This window comes from Hyaena hyaena, unplaced genomic scaffold (genome assembly GCF_003009895.1).
Source record: "Hyaena hyaena isolate Hyena2069 unplaced genomic scaffold, ASM300989v1 scaffold_64, whole genome shotgun sequence".
Taxonomy (NCBI): domain Eukaryota; kingdom Metazoa; phylum Chordata; class Mammalia; order Carnivora; family Hyaenidae; genus Hyaena; species Hyaena hyaena.
Genome location: NW_024080698.1, coordinates 3,621,473 through 3,649,278, shown reverse-complemented (window position 1 = coordinate 3,649,278; position 27,806 = coordinate 3,621,473). Strand labels below are relative to the sequence as shown.

At 41.6% G+C, this 27,806-nt stretch overlaps 1 protein-coding gene across 1 annotated transcript in view; it reads right to left on the bottom strand.

The window, feature by feature from the left end:
* VWA3B (von Willebrand factor A domain containing 3B) overlaps window positions 1–27,806 on the bottom strand; it is a 201,203-nt gene that overhangs the window by 15,827 nt on the left and 157,570 nt on the right. Inside the window, exons 22-26 of the mRNA XM_039232442.1 lie at window positions 24,819–25,023; window positions 10,823–10,934; window positions 5,007–5,131; window positions 2,973–3,110; window positions 67–167 (exon numbers count right to left, since the gene is read on the bottom strand). Of these exons, the coding sequence (XP_039088373.1) occupies window positions 67–167; window positions 2,973–3,110; window positions 5,007–5,131; window positions 10,823–10,934; window positions 24,819–25,023 (681 nt within the window). The remainder of the gene's footprint in view (window positions 1–66; window positions 168–2,972; window positions 3,111–5,006; window positions 5,132–10,822; window positions 10,935–24,818; window positions 25,024–27,806) is intronic.

Below are 27,806 nucleotides of genomic sequence, written 5' to 3'. Positions count from 1 at the left end.
GAAACAGATGAAAGGTGCAAAGATATAAATAAAATGCAGAGAGTATAAAAACTTGGGTCTACTTACACTTTTAGATCCTCCTCAATCGGGGCTGATTTTATATGAGAGCAAGAGAGAGCATACTTGTTTTGGCTGATCTTAATAAGTGCACTCCGAGGGCAAAATTCCTGTAATAATACCAAAAGGGTTCACACAACTTAAGTCAGAAATGTCCACAATTTAGATGTAATTTTCTTTAGCTCAACCCATTATAAGAGCTGCTAGCCATTCTCCTATTCAGGGTGACACTTAAGAGGGCAGTCAAATTGCAGAGCCTAGCTTGATAATCATATGCTGAATGAACGTCATTACTGAGTGCTCTCATTTCTCGTTTCTCCATATCCTGGATCACGTGCCAAGGCCATCCACACAAGAGGCAAGTGACTGCTCATGCGCATGCCCATGCACACCCACACATCCCTCCACAGATCCACCTTTCTACCTTTACTTCAGCTTTGGCCATCTCTTTCCTAGACTCAGAATTATAACCATCACCCTGAGCTGAATGTGCCAACTTCAGCCCCAGGAATCTCTATCAGAATGGTCTTCAGGGTCTATCACCCTGACCATGCTGCTTTAGACTCCAGGGCCTCACTGCCTTGTGGGTTAATTCCAAGGTCCCTCCTGGGCTTTGAGGCTCTTTGTCAGGGATCGTCTCTCCCCACACCCTAGGGCATGTGTAGGGACATGTCTTCAAATGTCCCTTGATTTGCTTCCCCCCTCTTGCCTAGCAGACATCCCCAGAGCCAGTGCCACATGTCAGAAAAGCTTCCTGAAATGGGGCACCAGCGTGGCTCCATTGGTTAAGTGTCCAACTTTGGCTCAGGTAATGATCTCACAGTCTGTGAGTTTGAGCCCCATGTCAGGCTCCACCTCGGAGCCTGGAGCCCACTTCGGATTCTGTGTCTCCCTCTTTCTTTGCCCCTCCCCTGCTCGTGCTCTGGGCCTCTGTCACTCTCTCTCTCAAAAAATAAATAATAAACATTAAAAAAAAAAAAAAAAAAAGGAAAAAGAAAAGCTTCCAGCCTGCTGCCCTGCCAGACTGTTTATTGTCATCCAAACAGCTCTAGGAAGGTCAATTTTCTCTTAAAGTTTTTTTTTCTGGGTTGTTGAGAAGGCAGCCCTTTCTCCTTCTTGTTCTGTCAGACTGGACACAGTGCTTCAGGGGCCTCTGGCTATCCTGGTCTCCACTTATTGACCTTAATTCTAAAATTCATTTACCACGACTCTTCCCCTGATGAATACACCTCATGCTACAGTCAAGAATTGACTGGTTATGTGTATTCTGTATACTAGACAGTTGGGCACAGAGATGCATTCAGAATGTAGGCCGTGGAGCCAGACTGCCTGGGTTCAAATGTCCATTGTTCCACTTACCCTGTGTGTGACTTAATCTTTCTGCTTCAGTTTCTTTATCTGAAAACAGGATAATAATTGTACCTGCTCACAGTGTTTTGAGCATTCAGTTGTTCATTACATATAAAGTACCTGGTTTAGTGTCTGTGGCACATAGTAAGTGCTTAATAAAGTTAGCTATGAGTATTTTGCCTCTTGCTTTTTGCTTGTTAGTCTAATTTCCAGGCATATCAAAAGGTTCATCAAGACAATGTTATTTCCATCAGCAACATTATTCATTTAAGAATTTTTAAAAGTTTTTTTTAATGTTTTATTTATTTCTAGGAGAGAGAAAGACAGCGTGAGCAGGGGAGGGTCAGAGAGAGAGGGAGTCACAGACTGAAACAGGCTCCAGGCTCTGAGCTGGCAGTCAGCACAGAGCCCGATGCGGGGCTCGAACCCACGAACCACGAGATCATGACCTAAGCGAAAGTCGGACGCTTAACTGACTAAGCCACCCAGGCGCCCCTTAAGAATTTTTTTTAATGTTTATTTATTTTTGAGAGAGAGAGAGAGAGTGAGCATGAGCAGGGGAAGGGCCAAGAGAGGAGGAGACACAGAATCTGAAGCAGGCTCCAGGCTCTGAGCTGTAAGTACAGAGCCCGATGAGGGGCTCAAACTCAAATGGTGAGATCATGACCTGAGCTGAAGTCAGAGGCTCAACCAATTGAGCCACCCAGGTGGCCTTATTCATTTAAGAATTTAAAAAAGCAGTTTTTAAATTGTCCCTTCTGTTCATCAAGGGATGTACTGAGGCTACAAAGATGAATAGGCCACTGTCTCTGCCTTCCTACCTCTAAGGAACTAGGAGGTTAGTAAGGAAGCCAATATGAGAAGAGGGACCCCTGAGGGCCTCAGCAGGAAGTGACAGTTGGGCAGAGTCTTTCTGTGATAGGAGTTTCTGTGGAAAGAAGATAGGGAGGGTGGTCCAGGAAAAGGGAAAGACTAGGGGCTTAGAGAAAACAACAGTGTTCAGGAAGCAGTGAGCCTTCCACGGGGCTGGAGCCATGATGGGGTCAGGCTAGGCTTTTCCTTGAGGTTGATGAGAAGCATGTGTGTTTTAGGCAGGGGTGGGGGAGGGGAAGGGGGGAAGATGTCAGGCAGACAAGTGACATCATCAGATCTGTAAACTAATGAAGAGCTTTCTAAAGCATTTGGGGGAAATTCATAAGGAGGGCCGGGAGGGGAATGTAAGGTCAGAGCAGGCTGAGTAGCAGCAGGCAAGGAAGAGAGAGAGAACCTGTAAGAGCGTGGGGAGGGACAGTAAGGAACTGGCGTGAGCCTCCCCAGCGGTCAGATGCAGAATGAGAGCCCGAAAGGCCATTGGGTGAAGGAGAAAGGAGCCATGGCAACCTTTGTGAGGGTAGATTTTGTGGTGCAGAGTGGATGGGCAAAGGGCACAGGTACAGCCAGGGAAATCATTCCTTCAGTACCTCTGGCAGAGCCAGGAAAGAGAGGCATCGTCCGGGACAGCGGGGGTAAAAGAAGCCATTTTCTGCCTAGTGAGAAAGCCCTTTCCTCCATGAAAGTCTACTTACTCTCCGGTTGTTACACTTCAAAACTGTGTAGAATTTATCTTCGGCAATATCCTGATTTGGAAGTGCTATGACAATGGCAGGGACATAGAAGTCAAATCCGTTGGGAGTCACTATTTTGGCAAAGACATAATCTCCAACCTGTAGATGAAAACATTATGTCATAGCAGATATTATAGATCTTACAATGTTAATATAAGCTTGTTTTATTTATTTATTTATTTATTTATTTACTTTTTTACAAATAGTTTATTGTCAAATTAGTTTCTACATAACACTCAGTGCTCATCCCCACGAGTGCCCTCCTCCATGCCCATCCCCCCCTCCCCCCCACATCCATCAGTCCTCAGTTTTTGTCAGCATTCAAGAGTCTCTCATGGTTTGCCTCTCTCCCTTTCCCCCAATATAAGCTTGTTTTAAAATGACCCAAGATGATGAGAAAGTACTGAGGCTACAATTCAAAGACATATTTTTTCTCCACTGAGTCAATGGTTTCAAACTTCTCCAGGCTTGCTGGGCCATACCCAGAATTTTGTGATCAGTTTGGGGGAGCCCCATTTAGTAGGACTTCTTCACCTCACAAGGATCCTAGGGACAGCCAGCAAGACGGCCAGAGGTCTGGAAACCATATCCTACAAAGACTGGTTGAAGGAAGATGTTTCACATTAAGACCAGGAGAGATACGAGTAGTGTCCTCATAGACCTCAAGCGCCATCACCCAAAGGAAAGGGGCAGGTTTATTTAATGTTGCCCCCAAGCACACACCCCGGGCAAAAGTTACAAAGAGACAGCTTCCAGCAGAAGGGAAACCTTGTGAAGGGGCATGCAGAGGCTGATGAGCACTGGTCACATGGACAGGACCACCTATCAGGGATAAAGTGCGCCGATGGGTGCTCTGGGTCAGGTCCGGGGAGGTGGCAGCAGACAACCAACATGGAATCCTGGGAGTGCTCATCGGGCGCTTTTCCTGCCGGCTCCCCCTGTCCAAGGAATGGCAGTAGGGAGCTCTGGGAGGCTTTGTGTCTGCTGGGTGCTGGGAGGCAGGTAGTGGCAGGAGGATGGGCCAGAGGCTGTACAGCTCTTATGAATTCCTATGCAGAGGAGAGCACATCAGCTCAGCTCACCTGCAGAATGCATGTTGAGGCATAATGGCATTATGGCTTCAAGGTCTGGCATTAACTGACTACAATGTCAAGGAAAGTACTACCTCTGCCCTTGTTCTTAAATCTGTTTTAATATAATCTTTTGCAGTTAAAGTTTCGTTTAAAAAAATTTTTTTAAATGTTTATTTTTGAGACAGAGAGAGACAGAGCATGAGAAGGGGAGGGGCGGAGAGACAGGAAGATACAGAATCCGAAGCAGGCTCCAGGCTCTGAGCTGTCAGCACAGAGCCGGACAGGGGGCTCGAACCCACAAATCTAAGATCACGACTTGAGCCAAAGTCGGAGTCTTAACCGACTGAGCCACCCAGGCGCCCCTGCAGTTAAAGTTTCAAGGGCAGTTGTCGGGGTGCCTGGGTGGTTCAGTCGGTTAAGCATCTGACTCTAGATTTTGGCTCAGGTTGTGATCTCGCGGTTCGTGAGTTTGAGCCCCACATCGGGGTCTGTACTGAGCCTGCTTGGGATTCTCTTTGTCTCTCTCTCTGCCCCTCCCCCACTTGCACGTGCACTCTCTCAAAATAAATAAACTAAAAAAAAAATGATAAAGTTAACTTTCAAGGGCGTTAGCAGTTATAGCAATTCCCTTCCATGACCATCTACTTCTGTAAAGTGACAAGGGCCACAGGTGCTAATGCAAGCCAGGCCGGGCAGTCATGAGACCACCCAATAGGGAGTTAGCAGATGAAGTGCGGCAAGAAAGTCACCAGGCAAGGGGCCATAGGCACAGGGGCCACTGCTTTTCTTGTCCAAACACAAGCTCCTGGGAGGAGCCCAACCAGATGTTTAGCAAAGGCCCACCAGTGACCTCGCCATCCCGTTACCCACAGCTGTGGGGACGGTGGAAAGCGCCCCCAGAAAAGATCGCTGTAGCAGGTACCTGGAGCAGCGGGCAGGGCATGGCACCCCCAATAGGCGTGATGAACGAGGTAGGCACAACCTTGGTGTCTCCGTACCTGAAGTCCACCAGTGCGTGGGTGGGGCTCACACACTTCTTCACCACTCCTGAAAGGAATCAGATTTAAAATATAAAGACAAAGCATGCCTATTCCCTTAGGTTTGCCCCATCTTGTTGGCTAATTTAGAACACTTTGCCTGCTTAGATCAGTATGCCCCTTTGAGTTCTCCACGAGATAGCACTGGATACTGTACGATTGCATACTGGGCTTGACTGACCCAAAGTGGTGAAGTGCTGAGCTCTGGTATGGAGCACCCGCTGAGCTGGGAAGCCCAGAGAACAGCAGAAGCAGGTTTGTCCAGCATCACCAGCAACAATCCTGACAAGAACATCATTCCTAGAAACAAATATCCTCTTCCTGGGCACTTCCTACCATCTGATTTCCCTACTTACTTATTTTAGCCATATTTCTTGCTATATTACTCACATATAGAAAATCAGTGTTGTTAAACTGTAGAAGTAAAAAGACATTTGAACTCTCACCGTCAACTTTTCATTTACTATTAGATAAATGAAAAGCTAACTAGGTTGAACACATCCCACAGTGTCCCTAAAATGCACAACTGAAAAAGGAACAAAGGAAAAAGACATAAGAAGTTTTCTTGTCTTTTAGTCGTACTCAAAGGGATGACTACAGTAGGAAAGGAAAATGTCATTTATTACGTGTCTTTTCCAGAAAAAGTCTGCCAAACCCTGCTCTAGATGATTAGACTTTTTGTTTCGCATGTTAAAACAACCCCCTTTTAGATCCTTCTATTGTTTTTTTCTTTGTGCAATCTCTGCAGAAGTGGTCCTCTGTTTACCTGCAGAAATTAGTGCAGTGACTCCTAGCGTAACATTAGAAGCGGCCTCACTGTGTGGACACCGTGGCTGGCTGTGCTCCGGGAGCTGGAAGACCCCAGGGTGGGCCTATCGAGTTAGGGCTCAGCCTCTGCACTCCCTCCTTCTCCATGTCATTAAGGAGTTGCTACCATCTCTATGTCCTGATTCAAGATCAGCTTCTCATTTTTGTTTTCCCTTATGCTCCAGTTTCTCTTTGTCCTCACCCCTGAGAGGTGAGACTGCGTCTCCTGGCTCTGAAATGTCTCCAGGAACCATTTCAGGGGCCTGGGCTTATCTCCTACAGAGGCTTGGCAATCTCAGTCATCTTTCTTAGATATAAGCCACCCCCCCACCCCTACCCCACCTCAGCCAGAGGGCTCTCTTATACTTAGGCTGGAGAAAAGGGAATGTGCCCTTGTTGAGGCCCTCAGCAAAAATGTGGCCCATTCTCAGTGGCCAGAAGACTGCAGAAATACTCCAAGTAGGTAGGTCAATTCATTGGGTGAAAGACGGAGTATTTTCAATCTTTACTCCAAACTGGAATTTCTCTGGCTGGAGACTGGATCTCTTACCTCTGGCTGTAAGAACTTTCTCATATTCACAGCCCAGCTTAAATTCTATCTCCTGAAAAAAAGGCTTTAGCTTTGCTTCACCAAAAGCAGCCCCCCATACCTGTCCCACTCCCTTGAAAGTCATCTCTCACATCTATTCATCCTATTCTCTCCTTCCTTCAGCCTCTGGTTTCTTTCTAGTCCCCTGTGCTAATTCTTGCCTCTTTGAATTTCTGTTGAGGTTTCCAAACTGCTGTTAATGTTTTAAAATTGCAAGCAGCTCTCTTGATGCCCAGGAGAGGACACGAGTTGTTTCTATCTCCTAAGAGAAGCTCTCATGTGGAATGACAGGAAAACTCCTTACATGCACTTAACACTTCCCAATTCAGAAAATACTGTACATTACCATATGTAAATTTTTTAAAAAAATGTTTATTTATTTTAGAGTGGTGGGGGGAGAAAGAGAGTAGGGGAGGGGCAGAGAGAGGGAGACACAGACTCTGAAGCAGGCTCCAGCTTCTGAGCTGTCAGCACAGAGCCCTATGTGGGGCTCAAACTCACAAACCACGAGATCATAACCTGAGCCAAAGTCAGACACTTAACCAACTAAGCCACCCAGGAACCCCTGTACATGACCACATTTAACCTAAACGACAACCTTATGGGGATTCTAATTGTTTTAAATCTCATTTGGAAAGATAAAGATAAACTGAGGCTCAGAGAACTTCAGTAATTCCAGTCACATGGCTACGAGAGGAAAAAGGGAGACTTCAAATAAATGAAAACTTGGGATTTTCTGACAGGTCCCCCCTCCCCTGCCTCTGCCACCTGCTTTTTTCTTTCCATTATAACTTGTTTTTGTGGCATAGTGCAGAAATTTTGCAACTCAAGACGTTTCATCATCATGAATTTCCTGAAGTAAATGCTTCTTGAAGAACAGGAAGGATGACCCGATTCCTGCAAATAAGGACTTAAAATAAGGTATTGAAATGTGTCTTCTTCCTTGCCTTTCAGCATGCTGATGAGCTAGGCTATCAGCTTGTCACTTCCCTTATGAACAATGTAGTCATTCCTTAACTAGATAATCCACACTGACCCTGGAAGAGAGTCAGCCACACGGAAATCCCTGTCCTGATTGCTAAGAACAGCAGCCACACCAGGCCAGCTCTGCCCCAGCGTGGCCCTGGTCTAAAGCAACCGACACTCTGATCCAGCCACTCCAAAGCCATTTACTGCTGACGTACATTTTACAGCAGATATTTTCCATGAGAAATGTGTAGCAGGGTTTGAATAGAAGTTATCAGACAAGGAGTTTTCGATGAGCATCAATCTTGTGCTCCACAAAACTCTATTTGGCCTTGTTTGCAAGGGAGAAAATAGTAATGCATGGTGACCAGGTGATCTCAATTAGTGTCATTAGTGAGGGCCAATGGACACCATGTGCCTCTGGATGGGATGCTCTGAAAGCCACATGACATCCTGCCATCACTTAGGTAGCAATCTGTCCAGGAATGCACGCTCTGAGTCTAAGCTATCTGAGGAACATTCTATGAAGTAAATGACCTTACTCAACATCAGTATAATGAAAAATGATAGCAAAGGCTGGAGAACAATTCTAGATCAAAGAAGACTAAGGAGACATGTTAATTAAATGCAATACGTGATTCTGGACTGGGTCTATTCTAGAGACAAAAAATATAAAGCCAGTATTGGGACAGTTAACAAAAGTGAAATATACAGATAAAAAGTAGTGTAATACCATTAAATTTCCTGAATCTTATAACTTTATTATGATTATGTTAAGAGAGTACCCTTGTTCTTGAGAAATACAGACTGATGCATTAAAGGGTAATGGGGCACAATGATGTTACCTAATCTCAAATAGTTCAGAAAAATAATGTATATGTGTTGAGGTAAGTAGAGAGAAAGAAAAGCAGTAAAATAAAATAATAAATGTCATAAACTAAACATGACAAAAATTAAAAATTGGCAAATCTGGGTAAAGAGTATATAGAAGTTCTCTATTCTTGCAACTTTTATCTAAATTTGAAATTATTTTTTTTAAAAAAAATAACTCCATGATGGTAGAGTTGAAATTCCTGATTAAAGATTCATTGAGGGGAGAGGGATCAAAAACTAAGTACATCCAGTAACACATGCACTAGCATTTAATTGTCTGAGTCAGTGTTTACTAACTAGCCACTAATAGAAATGACTGATGATACAACTACTGTTATTTCCTCCAAACTGACTTAGTTGAGTTTAAACACAGCTGCAAATTAAAAATTCTCAAATAGCCGGATCCCATGCAACTGTTAGGGGTATGTGTTCTCTGCCTCTAATTGCATATTTAAAACAAAACAAAAGAAAACAAAACAGGGCAATAATCATTGCTGACATGATCTCAGGTATTGCATGTGGCCCTGGTTTTACCTGTTTCCTCTATTTCCCCAGACTGGCAGCAGTAGGTCTCAGGCATTTCTTATTACTCAGGCATGGTGCCAAGGAAAAGTTTGAGCTATTCTCCTTTTCTCCAGGACCCTGGCCAGCAAACTGATACCAAGCCCAAAAGCAGCCCTTTGGAATTCAGTCCTTTCCTGCATTTCCATTCAACTGCCAAATTAGTCTTCGACCCCTCTCCAGTGCTCCAATTCAGAAAACCAAGTAGAGGTAGCTCTCTATAATCAACACGTCACAAATCTGGGTCCCAAAGAAACAGACGGTTTTCAGACCCTGCTCTTTCAAACAAGAGTTTCATGCCTTGGCCTGTATGCTCACTTCAAATGCTAGGATCCATATTTAATTACTCTTATCCAGTCAATTCCAAATCACATTCAGCAAATTTCAAGTAAAATATCCTAGCTGTCAGTTCTCCACACATGCCTGCCAAAAACCAAAACTCCTGCTGAAAATATTTTTCTCATGAAAAAGATTTAATTAAATTTAATTAATAAAGAATGATTCTTTTAACTGGTGATTGACAGATTAATGCCTATGCAAGACTGGTTATGTTTCTGCAGTATCATCTTCTTGCCCCATGGATCTATCTTAGGGCTCTTTCCCTAAGCTCTCTTTTCCCTTACAGGTCCTTCCCATGATATCAATGACACTTTGTGTTGATGTCTCAAAAATCTCGATTTCCAGAAAGATTTCCTCTTGAGACTCTAGGCCTTATCCCTAATTGCTTTTCTGACAACTTCAGCAATTGGGAGCATTTGGAGATAGAGGTCTAGAGTCTCAAGAAGGAAATCTGTCTGGAGACAGAGATTTTTGAGACATCAGCACATAAGGAGTGTACCTATAATTCATCATGTCCCAGACGCATCATTATCTTCCTGTCCTTACCAACATCTCATGTAGGCACCACTTTCTACCACATGGCCCAAACCAACCCACTCCACATCCACTCTTCACACAACAATGGGAAACAGCTTTTATAAACATCAAGCATGACTGTGTTTTTCCTTGCTTTAAATGTGGCTCTCCAGTAAAGTCCAAATTTCTTTACATAACCTTTTATGAATGGCCTCATACTTACCTCCCTGAAGACCTTTTTTATTATTATTTCTTACCTTTCTTTGCATTCTAGGTTCCAGCCATACTCTGCTTAATGTCACCAGATATAAAATGTTTTTTCTCCACCTCTAGACACATATTATTTTCACTGTCTACAAGGCTCTCACTTGAACTTCACTTGGCTGATTTCTTCAGGATCACGTGTCAGGAAACTCTTGGGAAAAGCTCTTGGGTCCAGCCACACTGCCTCTTCCACCACCATGCACTCATCTCGGGACTTTGCAACACTATTCCTTCTGCTTAGAACTCTCTCCCCTGAGATAATTTAATGGCTTGCCTGTCCTTCTTTAAGTCTTACTCATACATCACTTGCCCCAGAAGCTCTTCATTGACCACCATATCTGAAATTGCAGCCTTTAGCTTGACAATCTTAATTCTCTTGTAGCTTGACATTTCTCTACAACATTATATCTGACACACTACACATTGTATTTATTTGCTTCCTTGTCTGTCTCCCTCATAGAACGTAAGCTCCATGAAGGGAAGAATTTTTGTCTGTTTGCTCATTCTACTAGACCAGCACTGTAGGAATATTACATATATAGAACATAGCAGATGTATAGCAAAATTTTTTTTACTCAACAAATGAAAGATTAAATACATTTTCTGGCTATTCCTCTCCCCAACACACAAATATAGGTAGAAACCCCAACATCATTTCATTTTAGAAGGAGAATATCTTTGTATAGCTTATGAAATGTAGTATTCTAAGGAAAGCACAGTTTGAGATCCTCAGGTCCCTGATATCCTATTATTTAACAAAAGAATACTACAAAATAAAATATGTACCTGGAAAATAAAAGCCATTTTCATCACATCTTGCAATAACTTTCTGGCCTTTGAGGGGATCCAATTTTTTTGATTTGACTTTCTTTGTTGGATTTCCTGGAGATTTCTGTTGCTAAAAAGTATAAAACATTAATAATTGATTTAAAAAGTCAACAAAGAGTGAAAATCACAGATACAGGGTAGTCTGGGATTCTCTACTAAGAATTGCACTATCAAAAATTACAGAACATACATATACTTTGTATAATCACTCTGGAGTACTTCCTGTTCTATGATATTGGGAATAGGATTTTAAAATTGGACTGATGGGGCACCTGTGTGGCTCAGTCAGTTAAGTTTCTGACTCCAGCTCAGGTCATGATTTCACAACTTGTGAGTTTGAGCCCCACATTGAGCTCTGGCTGGCAGCTCGGAGCCTGCAGCCTGCTTAGTATTCTGTCTCCCTCTCTCTGCCCCTCCCCTGCTCGTGCTCTATCTCTGTCTCTCAAAAATAAACATTAAAAAAATTAAATAATAAAATAAAATTGAACTGATATATGGGAACCACTGTCCTTAAGAAGTGAGACAGAATTTGCAGCCTAAACCTAATCAAACTGTTAACACACAAAAAAGGTCAACTTTTTCCAGAGAATTTAAACAGGATCCATGGTCTTAAAACATAGTATTCAATATATCCAGATACAATCCAAAATACAACATACTTGTATTTATTTATTTTAACATTTATTTTTGAGAGACAGAGACAGAGCATGAGTGGGGGAGGGGCAGAGAGAGAGGGAGACACAGAATCTGAAGCAGGTTCCAGGCTCTGAGCTGTCAGCACAGAGTCAGATGCAGGGCTTGAATCCACAAACTGTGGGATCATGACCTGAGCCAAAGTCAGATGCTTAACTGACGGAACCACTCAGATGTTCCTACAACATACATTTAAAAAGCAAGCAGGGGCACTTGGGTGGCTCAGTCGGTTAAGTGTCTGACTTCAGCTCAGGTCATGATTTCACAGTCTGTGAGTTTGAGCCCAATATCAGGTTCTGTGCCAACAACTTGGGGCCTGGAGCCTGCTTCGGATTCTGTGTCCCTCTTTCTCTCTGCCCCTCCCCCACTTGCGCTCTGTCTCTATCTCCCTCTCTCAAATATAAGATTAAAACATTAAAAAAAAGCTTTAAGAAGCAAGCAAATATAACTGATTTTCAAGTTAAAAGGTGACCAATAGATTGTAATACTGAGATGACCCAGGTGTTAAAATAATCAGATAAAATCACTTCTTGTCCTTTTGGCTAAGATCAAGTGTAGAATAATCAGATAAAGACTTTAAATCAGCAATTATAACCACGGTCCAAGAGGTTGAACTCTTGAAATGAATGAGAAGGTAGTTGTTTTCACCAGAGAAATAGAAACTATATAAAAAAATACAAATTTTAGGAGTAAAAAAGCACAATATCTGGAAGAGCTCAATAGCAGAACTGATATGACAGAAGAAAGAAACTTGAAGACAAATCAACAGAAATTATCTAATCTGAAGAACAGAGGAACAGAGGAATTTTATTTTATTTTATTTTATTTTTTTGAGAAAAATATTTTTTAAAATGAGCAACATCTTTTCTGTTCAGATAACTCATTCAAACCCCAGGTCAATTATAATCTCTCTGGGAAGACTTCACCCCAGGCGATTTCAGGAAAAGCAAAACGAAGAACTCCTCTCTAATTTCCAAATGGTACCGTATAAGTCAAGGCTCGAAGTGAATGTCACACTGTGTCCACTACATGAAGAAACTGGTAGCATCATTTTGATTTGTAAAGTCCAACTCTAAAATCCTGCTTTCTATGCTTGTTAACTGATCATTAGTAGAAAGACCCACTATCCTCCATTCCCCTAAACCCCAAAACCCCCATTACATCAACCAGAACAGTCATTACATTTAATTTCCAATAAATTTTAGAACCAGTGCTTTTGTAAAATAAATTTAAAATGAATTATTAGAAAACAAATTTAAAAAACAGACATATGGCATTTGATCTTCTAGGTAAGATCTATTTAATCATTCTGGAAGGCAAATAGCAAATGGCTTGGGAAAGAAGACTTGAATTCAAAGTGCCAACAGACTGGTGGTTTACCATTTTCTTCCTCTGGTATTTCATGGCCTGATTGCAAGGCTGCCCAAAACACAGCAGTGGTACCAGGGTGCAGGCAGAGGGCTCTAGAAGCCCTGTAGTTCTGGCTTAATGGAAAAAAGGACTCCTAACACTCACAAAAATTACAGAAATCCCCCTCTTCTTCTCAGACCCCAGTCTGCAAGCAGTCCTGTGGTAGGGGCATCAATGTTGGCAGAGTGAGCCCAAAGGAGCTAACTCTCTGAAGGAATCTTCTTATGTGGTTAGGCATGCTGTGGTTTCAAGAGGGTGAGGTGAACCCCCAGTGTTCTCTCTCTTTCTCTTTTTTCTGGCCCCTGTTTGGCCCCAGATACAATTAAGTGAGGCATGCAGCTGAGCTGAGAACGTAAAACCTTACATCTGACTAGAGGACTGAAAAGAGGAACCCCAGGAAAGCAGAAATTACTGGAAAGATTATTTATATTACAAGAGGGAAGGCCAAGTGTTACCCCAATTCCAAACCAAAGATACCACAAGAAAAGGAAACTGTGAACCTATATACTCTTCATGAATATAGATGTAAAAAATCTGTAAGAAACTATTTGTAAATAAATCCAGCAGCATGCAAAAAGAATTGTACATCATGACCAAGTATCTTAGGAATGCAAAGCTGTTTTAAGGCCCACAAATCAATTAATGTGACATACCATATTAACAGAATAAAGGATAAAGCCATATTATTAAACACATGGATAAAGAGTCCTTGACAAAACCCAATGCCTTTCACAATGAAGACTCGTAACAAACTAGGAACAGAAGGGAACTTCTTCAACTTGGTGAAAGTCATCTATGAAAAGCCTATGGCAAACATGATCCTTAATGATGAAAGCCCTTAAGATCAGAAACAAGACAAGGCTCTCTATCTCTCCTACACACTGTACTTGAGTGTGTACTTGAGTGTACTTGGTTCTGGCCAGTACAATTAGGGCAAGGAAATATTAAAGGCATCCAGGTCAGAAAGGAATAAATAAAACTGTCTTTATTCATGAATGCTATGATCCACCCAGCTACTACCAGAATTAATTAACAAGTTCAGCAGGATGTCATGATACAAGATAGATCTAAAAAAACAAATCAATTGTATTTCCATGTACTAGCTATGAATAATCTTAAAATAAAGCTAAGAAAAGAATTCCAAGGGGTGCCTGGGTGGCCTAGTTGGTTAAGCATCCGATTTTGGCTCAAGTCATGAGTTCGAGCCCTGCATAGAGCTCTTCTACTGACACCTCAGAACCTGGAGCCTGCTTCTGATTCTGTGTCTCCCCCTCTCTCTGTGCCTGCTTACACTTGTCTCTCTCCCAAAAATAAACATTTTTAAAAATTAAAAAAAGAGTTCCATTTATAACAGCTTCAATAAGAACAGAAAATTTTGGAATAAACATCAAAATAAGTGAAAGAACTACACAGTGAAAACTAGAAAACATTGCTGAGAGAAATGAAAGATCTAACAAGTGGAGTGACATACCATGTTATGGATTGGAAAATTTGATATAGTTAAGACAGCTATTTTTCACAAACTGATCTCTAAATCCAATATAATTCATATCAAAATCTCACTAAGTTTTTTGTTTTGTGGGTTTTTTGCAAAAATTGAGATACAAAACTAAAGGTGCCAAAACAATTTGGAAAAAAGAACAAATCTGTAGGAAGTGTGGTACTGACATGAGAATAGTCCTGTGGCCAAAGGAACAGTATTGAGAGTCCAGAGACAAATCTTTACGTTCGTAGTCAATTGATTTTCAACGCTTTGGGAAAAATTTTTGCAATGTTTTAAAAATTTAAACATAAATGTATTATACGTCCCAGATACACCACTATTAGATATCTAGCTACAAGAAATGAAAACTTGTATCACACAGAGACTTCCATGTATTCGTATCAGCATTATCCACGATAATGAAAAGTGGACATAATTCAAATGTCCATTAACAGGAAATGGATAAACAAAATGTCATATATCCATACCATGAAATATTATTGAGCCACTTATATATAAAACGTATAGAAAAGGCAAATATAGAGAGACAGAAGCTGACTTTCAGAGACTGACTGCAAATGGGTATGAGGGGTCTTTCTGGGGTGATGGACGTGTTCTGGAACTGGATTTTGGTGTTGGTGGTTGATAGCTCTGTCAGTTTTACTAAAAATCACTTAATTGAAATAGGTAAACTTTACAGCATGAAAATCATATTTCCATAAATCTGTGGGTTTTTTTAAAGGATAAAAATAGACAGCTGTTTATTCTGGTTTGCTAGATATAACCATTCACAGCATTTTGCATACAGTGGAGTCAATGAGTGAATGAGCACAGAACCTTCTGAATCTACTCTTAAATCAAAAGATAAACCAAATAGGTATTTTTCTTCAAATTGCTACATTGTGGAAATGAGGATTTTTTTTCCTTATTTCTTTTTTCATTTTTTAAATTTCTTGACCATTAACTTATTAATTCTTGGGTCCTCCATCCTAATCAGAGTGCCCCATAACATCATTCTCCAGCTCCTCTTTGCAGACCATCAAATGTCCCTCTCCTCCCTGATGCAAAGCCACCATAAAGTGCTTCCACATGCTTTTTTTCTTTTTTAAATACCTTATTTTATTTCTGAGAGAGAGAGAGAGAGCGTGAGCAGGGAACGGTCAGAGAGAGAGGGAGACACAGAATCTGAAGCAGGCTGTCCAGGCTTTGAGCTAGCTGTCAGCACAGAGCCTGACTTGGGGCTCGAACCCACGAACCGTGAGATCATGACCTGAGCCGAAGTCAGACGCTTAACCAACTGAGCCACCCAGGTGCCCCTCCACGTGCTTTTTGATGTCTTTCTTTTTTTTTTTTTTATAATGCTATAGCTATGTTACACATAAAGTATTCAACATTCATATACACGTCTTCAGTTAAGGAAGATACTAATTTATGAAATGATTGACCGTAACAACTGAAATACACCTAGTCTGAACACAATTTGTCTTGGGTCACTGTTCATGTTCAGTATAATTTGGGCTCATTTCCCTGGTACCCTAAGGAACTGGGTTCTGTTGCAACCATCTATCATGTGGATCTGTTTGGAGATGCTTTTCAGGTTCATCAGAAGAAGTGAGAGTATGGTTTATTTCTGGGGAGATGAAAATGAAGAGCAAGGGCCTCAGAAGTGAAGAAATAATGAACTAAACGCTTAAGGTCTCTTGCAGAACTGTGGGATATTTGCTCGTTTGTTTATTAATTTTAAATGTTTATTTATTTACTTTTGAGAGAGAGCACAAGTGGGGATGGGGCAGAGAGAGAGAGACAGACACAGAATCTGAAGCAGGCTCCAGGCTCCAAGGTGTCAGTACAGAACCCGATGCTGGGCTCAAATCCACAAACCATGAGATTGTGACCTGAGCCAAAGGAGGACACTTAACTGCCTGAGCCACCCAGGTGCCCCAGAAATAGGATACTTAACAAGCCTTCACACCTTTGCTGCTTGTGGCCTATGCAGCCATGGACAGAAATGTAAGCTGAATACCATCCTTCTGTTTATGATCCATTTTCACTGGATTTTGCTGGAGTCCCTTCATACCCATGGAATTTCTATTTTTACCGATGGCGGTTACTATGTCAAAGAGGTGAATGTTACCTGTTTGCTCCTGGGCTTTCACCCAGAGGGGAAACCTAAGCACTCCTTCAGAATGACCGTCTACAGTCTGAAATGGCCTCAAAGAGCAGAGACTGGACCAGGAGACAGGAGAAATATGACCAACTGCTGCCCAGCTGGCTGTGTGACTTTGGGCAATCTTTTAATGTTTCTGGGCTTCCATTTTTGCCCAGAGATGGTAAAAACTCAATGATCTCTAACATCTTCTAATTCTCTATTTCTTCCCAGAAGACCCGAGGCATTACTATTTCTATACTACTGGAGAAACTGTCAGTCCATGTGTATACAAAGACAGGATACTAGCATGATATCTTTGTTCGCAGTTTTCACAATATAGGGGAAATGGAACAACCAGAACTGTGAACATGAGTAACACAGTATTCCATCATAATACTCCAAAGAGATGCCCACATCACAGTTTCTTACGATCAGTTCCTTGATGGAAGACTCTGTGTAAAGTATTCTCATCACTAATAGAATTTAGAATCTTGGGAATCTGGAATGTACCAAGTTATATCACCTGTTGCTTAAAAACCTCACCTCTACATAAAGTTTAACTTCCAAAGCCACCTTGCTTCATGCCACCAGTGTCCACCACAGACCAGGCAACCATCGAGGTCACTAGATAGCCTTTCCACCTCCAGATGCATAACACCCTGATTTCCAAAAAAATGTCCACAATGATCCCAGAAAGGCAATTCCCCCCTTCAGATTTCAACAATATAACAGATAAGCCACTTACTAGAATCTATGCCTACATACATTTAAAGTTCCTTTTAAAAATTCTTTTTATTTCTTTATTTAACGTTTTTATTTATTTCTGAGAGAGAGAGACAATGTGAACAGGGGAGGGTCAGAGAGAGGGAGACACAAAATCTGAAACAAGCTCCAGGCTCTGAGCTGTCAGCACAGAGCCCAACGCGGGGCTCGAACTCACAAACAGTGAGATCATGACCTGAGCTGAAGTCGGACGTTTAACCGACTGAGCCACCCAGTTGCCCTCCTTTAAAAAATCTAAATGAGTATAATCACATTTATTTAACTAGCCCTCTTTATCTCTACATTCCAAATATCAATTCTCTCAACATCCTAGCCAGAAGCTAACTGATGAAAATGCTTTCTATATTTTCACAGGTACAAATCTGTGAAGTCAATGGCTTGAAATCATCAGAGCGATCTTTTATCTCTATAGTTGTCACTCACTTCCCAAGTCATCTTATATAGAACCACCATTCACTCTGTGAAGACCTTCCTGCTTGAGCAACAATGAACAGCAGCAACACAGAATACTATGTAACTTTATGGAAGGAACTATTCACTCTACACTCAATGATTCATCCACACTACTGCACAATCCATTCAGCTACACTACAGATTAAGTAGAGTAGCCACAGGAAACAAACCTATGGGGCCAGCTTTAGTGCAATGATTCATTCCACAGAAATAGAATATTGGTTTGCTGGGATGGAAGGATATCAGTAAGAGCAGCTACACACAGCATTCCTTCAGCCACAATGTTGACAGCATCTTTCCAGAAACCCCACATGCCAGAATTTTCAAATCTTGACAAAAACTTGAGAGACAGTGTACAGCCTATACCACAGAACATGCCCAGTGCTGTTGTTTTCCTGGCATGCCTTCACCTACGCACACACAAAATACAAACATGTGACTGAATTTTAAAAAGAAATCCAAGGAGGATGAGAGTGAGAAGGGGTGGAGAGTGGGAACAAAAATGCTAGCTCTAAATAGAAAAGGCAACATATCTCTAGGCTTAGGGGCATGAGAATAGCTGCATGTCAGTCTCAGTGGAGAAGTCAGATGGGCAATGATGCTGGCAGTAAGCATGCTGTCCACTGGGTAATTTGTTGCCTTGTTTCCAAAATTCAGAGATTCCAATTCATTTCCTTGCCAGATTTGATTACCAGGTGATGCAGAGCAGAATCCAAAATGGTGCCACCCTTTTTTCATTTATGACTTAAATTCAAGGTCACACGCTCAGGTTTGCATTGGTTGGGACAGTAAAGTTATTCAATGTTTGATGCTTTAACATTTCCCATTTAACAATGTGCTTCCACACTACATATAGGATGCATTTTATAATGTAACTAGAACTAACTTTTGCCTCCAAATCTTGTTATGAAGCCACTACTAAGTACTTTTTTTTCTGCCCTAAATCATTGAACTGCTGAAACCAGCAACTCCAACATGCTTCTCTGTCTACGTTTTGTCTTAAAAACCAACCAAAGTCTGTGACTGCTGTAATCAAAACAATATTTATAGTACCAAGTATGTTTTGACCTTTCCTTTCTCTAGGACACCTAAATATAAGACCAGAACATTTGCAAACTGTCTCTGCAAATCATTCAACTTCTCCCTTTAAAACCTTGGTGAGAAGGACAGGGCCAGCCTGGAGCATTTGCTGACCTTCACTATCTCTCTCCTCATTTAGATTTAGAGGGGTTTCCTCCACCCTGAGAATATCTAGGGTCTGCACCTCTTTTAAAAATGGGTTCTGGAAAAAGAATGAAAAGACCTTATAGGAAAATGTAAACCAGGAACGGACTACTCTGATCCAGCCCCTCTCAACCACGGAGTGACCACCCAAGCAATGAGTCAGAAGCCTTTGTATGCTTCCCTTCCCAAGGCATTTGCATTTTAACAGGAGGCAAACTATCTTGTCAAAGGTGAAGCTCTAAGGGGAATGTCCTGCCTCAGCCTACAGCTAAGTCCTCTTGCAAGACCTCTCGGAAGCACAGCAGGTCAGCACTGGGGCCCACAGGGACACTAAGGATATTGCACTCGAATGCAAGGCTTAAGGAAACGCTGTGGCCATGAAGGGAGAATCATTATCTCCTGTAAGGAGTCTTGGACACCTAGACTTGCTTTAAAATCCAAAGGACGGGGCGGAGAGTGCTTTTCTGGAGGTGTTGTTCCATTCTTCCTCAGGGAAGGTGTAACTTTAGAAAACACAGCACGAGAAATACACATCCCCAGAACTTAGATGCAGCTTTCACTTCCCTCTCCTGGGGGCTGCTTCCTGAGCAGGTGGCCGCTGAGTGGCTGAGCTATCTGGCCTTACCCTCCTCCGAGTCTGTGGTTCTGGTGCAGTGTGAGTGGCTCCTTAGGAAGCAGAGGAAGCCAATCACAGGATGAAGAGTCAGATGCTTAACCAACTGAGCTGCATAGGTGCCCTTTATTTTATTTTTAAAAAACTTTATTTATTTTGAGAGAGAGAGATAGAGTGCAAGAGCGCACAAGTGGGAGAGGGGCAGAGAGAGAGAGAGGAAAAAGAGAATCCTAAGCAGGCTCCACGCTGACAGCTCAGAGTCGGATGCAGGGCTAGATCTCACCAGCCATGATGAAACCATGATCTGAGCTAAAATCAGAGTCAGATGCTTAACTGACTGAGCCACCCAGGTGCCCCTATTCTGACTCCATTTTTTCCAATCAAAGAAATTTCTAAGTCTTCCCAACCAACTTTCTCCTATAGAGTGCTGAAGTCACTGTTTTCCAATCCAAATGGTCTCTCTGCCCTCATTCTCCAAGTTCCACCTCACCCAGCCTCACCTATAGCCTCCCCAACACTCTTTCTCCTGGATTGTTTTTCATGAGTGGAGCACTCAGTGCACCATTCCTAAAGGCCATGGACTGCAGATTCCTTGCCAGTCACAAGTGGAGAAATAAAGATTTTTTTTAACATTTATTTATTTTTGAGAGACAGAGAGACAGAGTGTGAGCAGGGGAGGTACAGAGAGAGAAGGAGACACAGAATCGGAAGCAAGCTCGAGGCTCTGAGCTGTCAGCACAGAGCCTGATGCGGGGCTCAAACTCATGAACTGCGAGATCATGACCTGAGCCGAAGTCGGCCGCTTAACAAACTGAGCCACCCAGATGCTTCACAACATGGAGAAATAAACATGCGTAGCCAGATGTGTGGCTATGTTTCCAAGACCTCTTTTAGGATTGTTTACAGGTACTTATAGTTTCACAAGATTTTCTGCCTCCAAGCTTTTCCAAGGCATGGGTCAAGGTTATGAGTATGGAGAGGCTGTTAGGTCTTTGTGAGCCTGAGTTCTATAGTATCTGCTCTGGAGAACAATCCTTTAGTAGTAAGGAAATGTTGTAGGATACCATGGCTGGGCTGCCTAGACCAGGCTCCCAGGGTGAACTATGGAAGATTAATTATAATTCAGATGCCCAGTGGTGGTTTCTACCATAGCACAGCTCTGATTAGCCAATGATGGTGAAATATGCAATCATGGCAATAAAAGAGGCATGAGCAGAGGGAGTTTTCAAGGAGAATTTAAATTTCCAGCTTTCAGATTTCTCCTTTACCTATGTGGTCAATTTCTCAGATTTACCTATGTGCTCAGTAAGCTAAGCACCTGTCTCTAGGGTCACCACAGAACTAGTGGATTATGAAAATCAGGGAAGCAATTCTTTAGTCAAGTGTGGAATGTGACCATGGTGGGCAGAGCAGGTGGGAAGATGATTCTCCCCTCGGGTCTGATCCTGAGGCAAGCAAAGGACTGCCAGGCAAAGCCTGAGTAGAAAAAGCAAAGTAAAGGCTAACCTAACACCAACATGTGCAGGTACTTCTTCCCATATCTGATCCTCATCAACAAGAAAAATCACAAAGCTCTCCCAAACTCAGGAACCAGTGGGGTAGCTACGGATCAGAGAGTCACAGACATCCAGACTCCATAATATGCTGTGGCATGGACCAAATCCACTGGCCACCCCCTTCTGACTGTGTGTGGGCATTTCTGATTAGATCCCCATTCCTCACAAACATTAATCACCTTTTGATACATGTTACCAATAAACTCTAGGGGACCTTAATAAAAAATAGACGGTCTCTTGCTCCCTAATTTACAATTGTTGATTAGAATCTTTGACCTTTGCTGAAAGAATTTATGATCAGGCTATATTTATACATGAATCAGTGAAAATGACTTTCATCTGTGGTGAATTTTCACTGCAGGGTCTCACAAGCCCTTGCCATCTTGAGCTTTGTTCCCAACCAATGTTTTTCACAAGAGGAGCTCGAGACCTGTTAGTGGATTATGAAGTCAAACTAGTGGAGCATGGCAGAAATAGAATAAAAACATCTCATAATACATCACACATGGTGAGGAGAAATATCATTATAAGAAAATACTATACAAACTATCCCATTGCTGAGAGTCATGCCAAGAGTACAAAGAACTTGTACTTGCCAAATCAAATGGCTTAGAGACATCATTCTGTATGACTTTTCAACTTCTCAGTAGAAACTTTAACAATGGACGTAGCAAGAGCAGATTTTCAGGGATAGAGAGTTAATTCACTTTGTTTTCTTAACTCTTGGGTGCCCACAGGACATCCAGTGAGGAGGGCCAAAAGACAGCCATATGTTTCAAGGCCTCAGATGGTGCCTCCCAAGGGAATACTAAATAATTCTTTGGGGAAGTCACTTTGTTTGAATAACATTAATAGGCATAAGATGTTTTGTGATAAAACTTTAAAATCAAGGAAATCCGGGGGAGCCTCTGTAGTTCAGTTGGTTGAGCATCCAACTTCTGAATTTGGCTCAGGTTATGATCCCAGAGTCATGGGATCGAGCCCTGCATTGATTATCTCTCTCCTTCTGCCCCTGCTTAAGATTCTCTCTTTCTCCTTCTGCCTCTCTCCCATACTCACCCTCTCTCTAATTAAAAAAAATTTTTTTTTAAATTTTAAGTCAAGGAAAGCCAGTATCACTTAGCAAAAACTAAATCCAAAACGGATGAGTCTCAAAGGTCAGTTCTTTGATGGTATATCTATTAGTGAATATATAGATATCACAATATACAAAGAGTATACAGAATTTAATAAGATTTCAGATGATCTATTCCAGGTCTACACACACCCATGCACAGTCAGAAAGGAGGTGTTATATTGGCAAAACATATTTAGAGTCCCAAAATATTCATATCTTTTGAACCAAGGATTCCACTCCTAAGAATCTGTCCTAACAAAATAAACTAAATACACCATGGAAGCCATTAAGATGTATGAAAGAGAAAACTGTAAAATATCCCAAATGTCTAATATTCAGTGAAGAATTTAAAAAATCATCATATAATACATACACGAAATATCACGTAGTCACAAGAAGTCAATTTGAGATTCACAAAACACAGAGAAACTATATGAGATAATGCCAACTTAAAAAGCAGAATATTTTCTTCAGAGAAGACATACAGATGGCCAACAGACACACGAAAGGATGCTCTATATCACTCATCATCAGGGAAATGCAAACTCAAACCATGAGGAGATAGTATCTCACACCAGTGAGAATGGCTAGTATCAAAAAGACAAGAAATAACAAGTGTTGGTGAGGATGTGGAGAAAAAGGAACTCTTATGCACTTTTGGTAGGAATGTAAATTGATGTAGCTATTATGGAAAATAGTATGGAAGTTTCTAAAAAATTAAAAAATAGAATTACCATATGATCCAGTAATTCCACTACTGGGTATTTACCCAAAGAAAATGAAAATACTCATTCAAAAGGGTAACTTACCCCTATGCTTATTGCAACATTATTTACAGTAGTGAAGATGTGGAAGCAACCCAAGGGTCCACTGATAGATGAATGGATAAAGAAGATGTGGCATATATATACAATGGAATATTACTCAGCCATAAAAGGATGAGATCTTGTCATCTGTGACAACATGGATGGACCTAGAGGGTATTATGCTGAGTGAAATAAGTCAGATACAGAAAGACAAATACCATATGATTTCACTTATATGTGTAATCTAAAAAACAAAACAAACAAACAAAAAGAAGAAACAGACCCATAAATACAGAGAATAAACTGATGATTGCCAAAGAGTAAGGGGTTAGGGGGATGGACAAAAAGGGTAAAGGGGAGTAGGAGGTATAGGCTTCCAGTTATGGAATGAATCGGTCCTGGGGATGAAATGTACAGCATAGGGAATATAGTCAATGTTACTGTAATAGTGTTATGGTGACAGAGGGTAGCTACATTGTGGTGAGCAGAGTATAACATACTAAATTGTCAAAGGACTATACTGTACACTTGAAACTAATATAATGTCATGTATCACCTATACTTTAATTAAAGAAAAAATCTGGGGCGCCTGGGTGGCTTAGTTGGTTGAGCGTCCGACTTTCGCTTAGGTCATGATCTCGCGGTTCGTGGGTTCGAGCCCCGCATCGGGCTCTGTGCTGACTGCCAGCTCGGAGCCTGGAGCCTGTTTCAGTCTGTGACTCCCTCTCTCTCTGACCCTCCCCTGCTCACGCTGTCTCTCTCTCTCTCTCTCCTAGAAATAAATAAAAAATATTAAAAAAAAAAGTTTAAAGAAAAAATCAGAATATGAAATGATTATGGAGACTATGATTGGTTCTATGTAAAAAATTTATTCAAGGAGGAAAAGAAAGCTAAAACTAAGCGATCCAAAGTGGTAATAATAAGGCAGTCAGATTAGAAATTATTTTTTTTCTTTTTGAAAACTTTATTAGTAATAATTACTAACACTTATGGGGGGGGACTTTCAGTATGAAGTATTTTAACTTTTTTTAATGTTTTACTTTTATTTTTTGAGAGAGAGAGAGAGAGAAAGATAGCATGAGCAGGGGAGGGGCAGAGAGAGAGGGAGACACAGAATCTGAAGCAGGCTCCAGGCTCTGAGCTATCAGGACAGAGCCTGATGTGGGGCTCAAACTCACGAACTGTGAGATTGTGACCTGAGCCGAAGTTGGAAAACTTAACCATCTGAGCCACCCAGGTGCCCCTCAAGTACTGTAAAAAGTCATTTTACTCTCATAAAAACCTTATGAGTCAGATACTAGTAATATTCCTATTTTACAGATAAAAAGACCTGAGATTCACATGGAGTAACTGGCCAAGATAACATAGGGATTAGGTGGCAGATCTGAGGCTGGACCCTGGTCTGGCTCATATCAAAGTCCAGGCCTTTGATCACTATACTTCAGTTTAGTTTTGTTTTTTAATTAAAAGATGTGTTGTTTAAAAAAAAAAAAAGGCCATAGTGAAATTGAATGGCATTTCCTTTCTGTTGAAAGAAGTCCTGACACCTTAATGGGTTGGCTCTAACTCTTTTAGAAATTGGTTTGGGGCGGGTGGGGGAGGGGGGAGGTAGGAATGACTTGGGACAGGAGGGAGGGAGGACATACCGACACCTCCATGGCACCAACCTCTCCTGGTGTCTTGTTCACATAATTCTCCTTCTTGGCGGCCTCCTGGAGTTCCATGGCCTGTTGGATATACATTTTCCCAGCTAGGATTTCATTTTCGAGCATCGACAGCTCCTTCAGTGAAATGGGCCAATTCAGCCGTTCTAATGCCCTGTTTAAAGCTGCCTTGTTTTCCAGGTACCGCATTGGCTTGTATGCATCTAGCCTAAAAAGAAAAAAAAAAGGGGAGAAAAATGAAACAAAGAAAGTGATCATAATGGAAAAAAACATGGAAAGATATTTTTCAGGAAAACCTCCCCCGAGAACCATCTCTCAGACAGATGTCAGGTATCAGTCGACAGACTCATGACACACCCTCTGGTCCATCAGGACTGTGGTGGTTTGCATGAGTTAACAATGACCATCTCTGAATTACGATAGGCACTCTTCCCTACCACCTAGTCTGATTATCTGACGTTAAAGAAGTTTTACACATATAGCTTTATTTTCAATTTTTTCAGCATGTTTGGAACTCATTCCTTTCTCCCTAGGCCTAACACTTGGCAGGATCAAAAATGAGCCTCAAAGAGATTTCACATACTATGCCCAGCAGTAACTCTGGGAACACAGCAAAGCAAAGGGAAGGGAAGCAAAACATAAGCCAAATATTTGCCTCAGTGCCGTAATTCTTGTACCAGCTCACTCTAGCTATTTTGATCTCCTCTCCTTTTATAAGCCTAAATAGGCCTAAACTTTCTGGCTTCATTGTTTTGGTACACAAAGAACAGAAGGCAAACATTCTATGTACTGATGAATACAGGCTGTGAGACTCCAGGGGGAAGCCAGCGTGGTGTGATGGATTCTACTTCCAGTCCAGCTTCTGCTGCATCAGACATGCCTGGAGGGGGAGAGAAAGAAAGAAGGGAGAAGAGGGAGAGAGGCAGGCGAGTAGGAGGAGGAAAGGGAGGGAGCAGCAGAGAGTTGAAGGCATTTCATAATTATCATTTTCTTACTGCTGAAAGTGTCACTTCCTTTAGATTTAGGGTATTGAAAGAGTATAATTTAAACCCAGCCCAGTCACAGGCCTCAATCCACAAGCAAACCTGTCTCCAGATAACAGAAAAAGTCTTATTAAAAAATCTAAATTGGAGTGATGTCAGCAAGATGGTAGAACAAGAACCCCTAGGCTCCCATTCACACCCCCTATCCCCAACCAGGAGATACTGACTAATCAATATATGGACCAAATTCCCTTTGTAAGAATTCTAGAAACCAGTTAAGAGGTTATAGCACTCCAGATGAACACAAAGCCAAGAAGAATAGTGGATTAAAGTGATGGAAAAGGTTTTGCATTTTGCCTCCCTAGTACCCCTGCTTCCCTGGCAATAGGGCAGCCCAAATGGGAGACAACTCCTAAGTTGTGGCTTCCCTCTTGGGAGGGAAGGAGGATTGGAACATGCATCCAACATTCTGGAGTTTTGAGGGGCTTCCCAAGGGACTAGTTTTCATCTCATCTGGCTCAGAGCACTGATGGGAATGGTGATAGACTCTGGATACCTGTCAGGGGTAGCTTAAGAAAAAAGAGGAGTGATCCTTGGCTTGTTCCAGCACCAGCAACATTGCAATACCAAAAACAGACACCAGGGGGAGCAAGAGATTATGGGCTTCTGAGAAGGAAGGGGTAAGCCTATTTGACAGAAATTTCACACACAAGCCTGGAGAAGACATCCCCCAGAAAAGGTTTGAAAGATCTCCAGAATCTCTAGCCCAGATGACTGGTGATGGTCATTTCCCATAAGAAGGTAATCTAGAAAGAACTGGAGAGGTGTCTTTTTTTCAAATACTCAGATCTCCACTAAAGATTCTAAGGCACACAAAGAAACAGGGAAGGGTGGCCCAATCAAAGGAACAAAGTAAGTCTTCAGAAATCTTCCCTAAAGAAATGGAGATCTATAAATGATGTGACAAAGAATTCAAAACAACTGTCCTAAAGATTTCAATGAGCTCGAAGAGAACACAAACTATATAAGATCAGGAAAATGGTGCATGAACAAAGTAAGAATATCAACAAAAATATTTAAACTATAAAAAAGAACCAAACTGAAATTCTGGATCTGAAGAATATGATAGCTGAGATGAAAAAATCTCTAGGGAAGTTTAGAAGCAGACTTGATCAAGCAGAAGAAAAAAATCAGCAAATTATTACTACTTTAAGTCATAAATTGTTACAAGAGACAAAGAAGGATAGTATATAATGATAAATGGGTCAATCCACCAGGAAGATATGACTATTATAAATACATATGCACCAGTGTCAGAGCTCTCAAATATATGAAGCGAATATGGACAGAATTGAAGAGAGAAATAGATATCAACATAATAAAAGTAAGAGATTTCAATCGCCACTTTCCACTGTAGATAGAACAACCAGACAAATGGTCAATAAGGAAACAGAAGCTTGAACAATACCATAGACCAACTGGGTCTAATACGTATGTACAGAACACACCACTAACCAACAGCAGGATACATATTCTTCAAATGTGCACATGAAACATTCCCTGGAACAGACTACATGTTAGACCACAAACTAAGTGTTTAAAGTTTTCAAAATCGACGGGGCACCTGGGTGGCTCAGTTGGTTAAGTGTCGGACTTCAGCTCAGGTCATGATCTCGTGGTTCATGAGTTTGAGCCCTACATCAGGCTCAGAGCCTGGGGCCTGCTTCGGATTCTGTGTATCCCTCTCTCACTGCCCCTCCCCTGCTTGCACTCTCTTTCTCTCTCTTTCTCCCTCAAAAATAAATAAACAGTAAAAAAGAAAAGTTCTCAGAATTGAAATCATAAAAGAATATCTTCCCTAATCACAATGGCACAAAATTAGAAATCAAAAGCAGATGGAAAATTGGAAAGTCAAGAAATATGTGGAAATTAAATACCACACTCTTAAAGAGTCAATGGGTCAAAAAAGAAATCACAAGGGAGATTAGAAAATATCTTGAGATACATG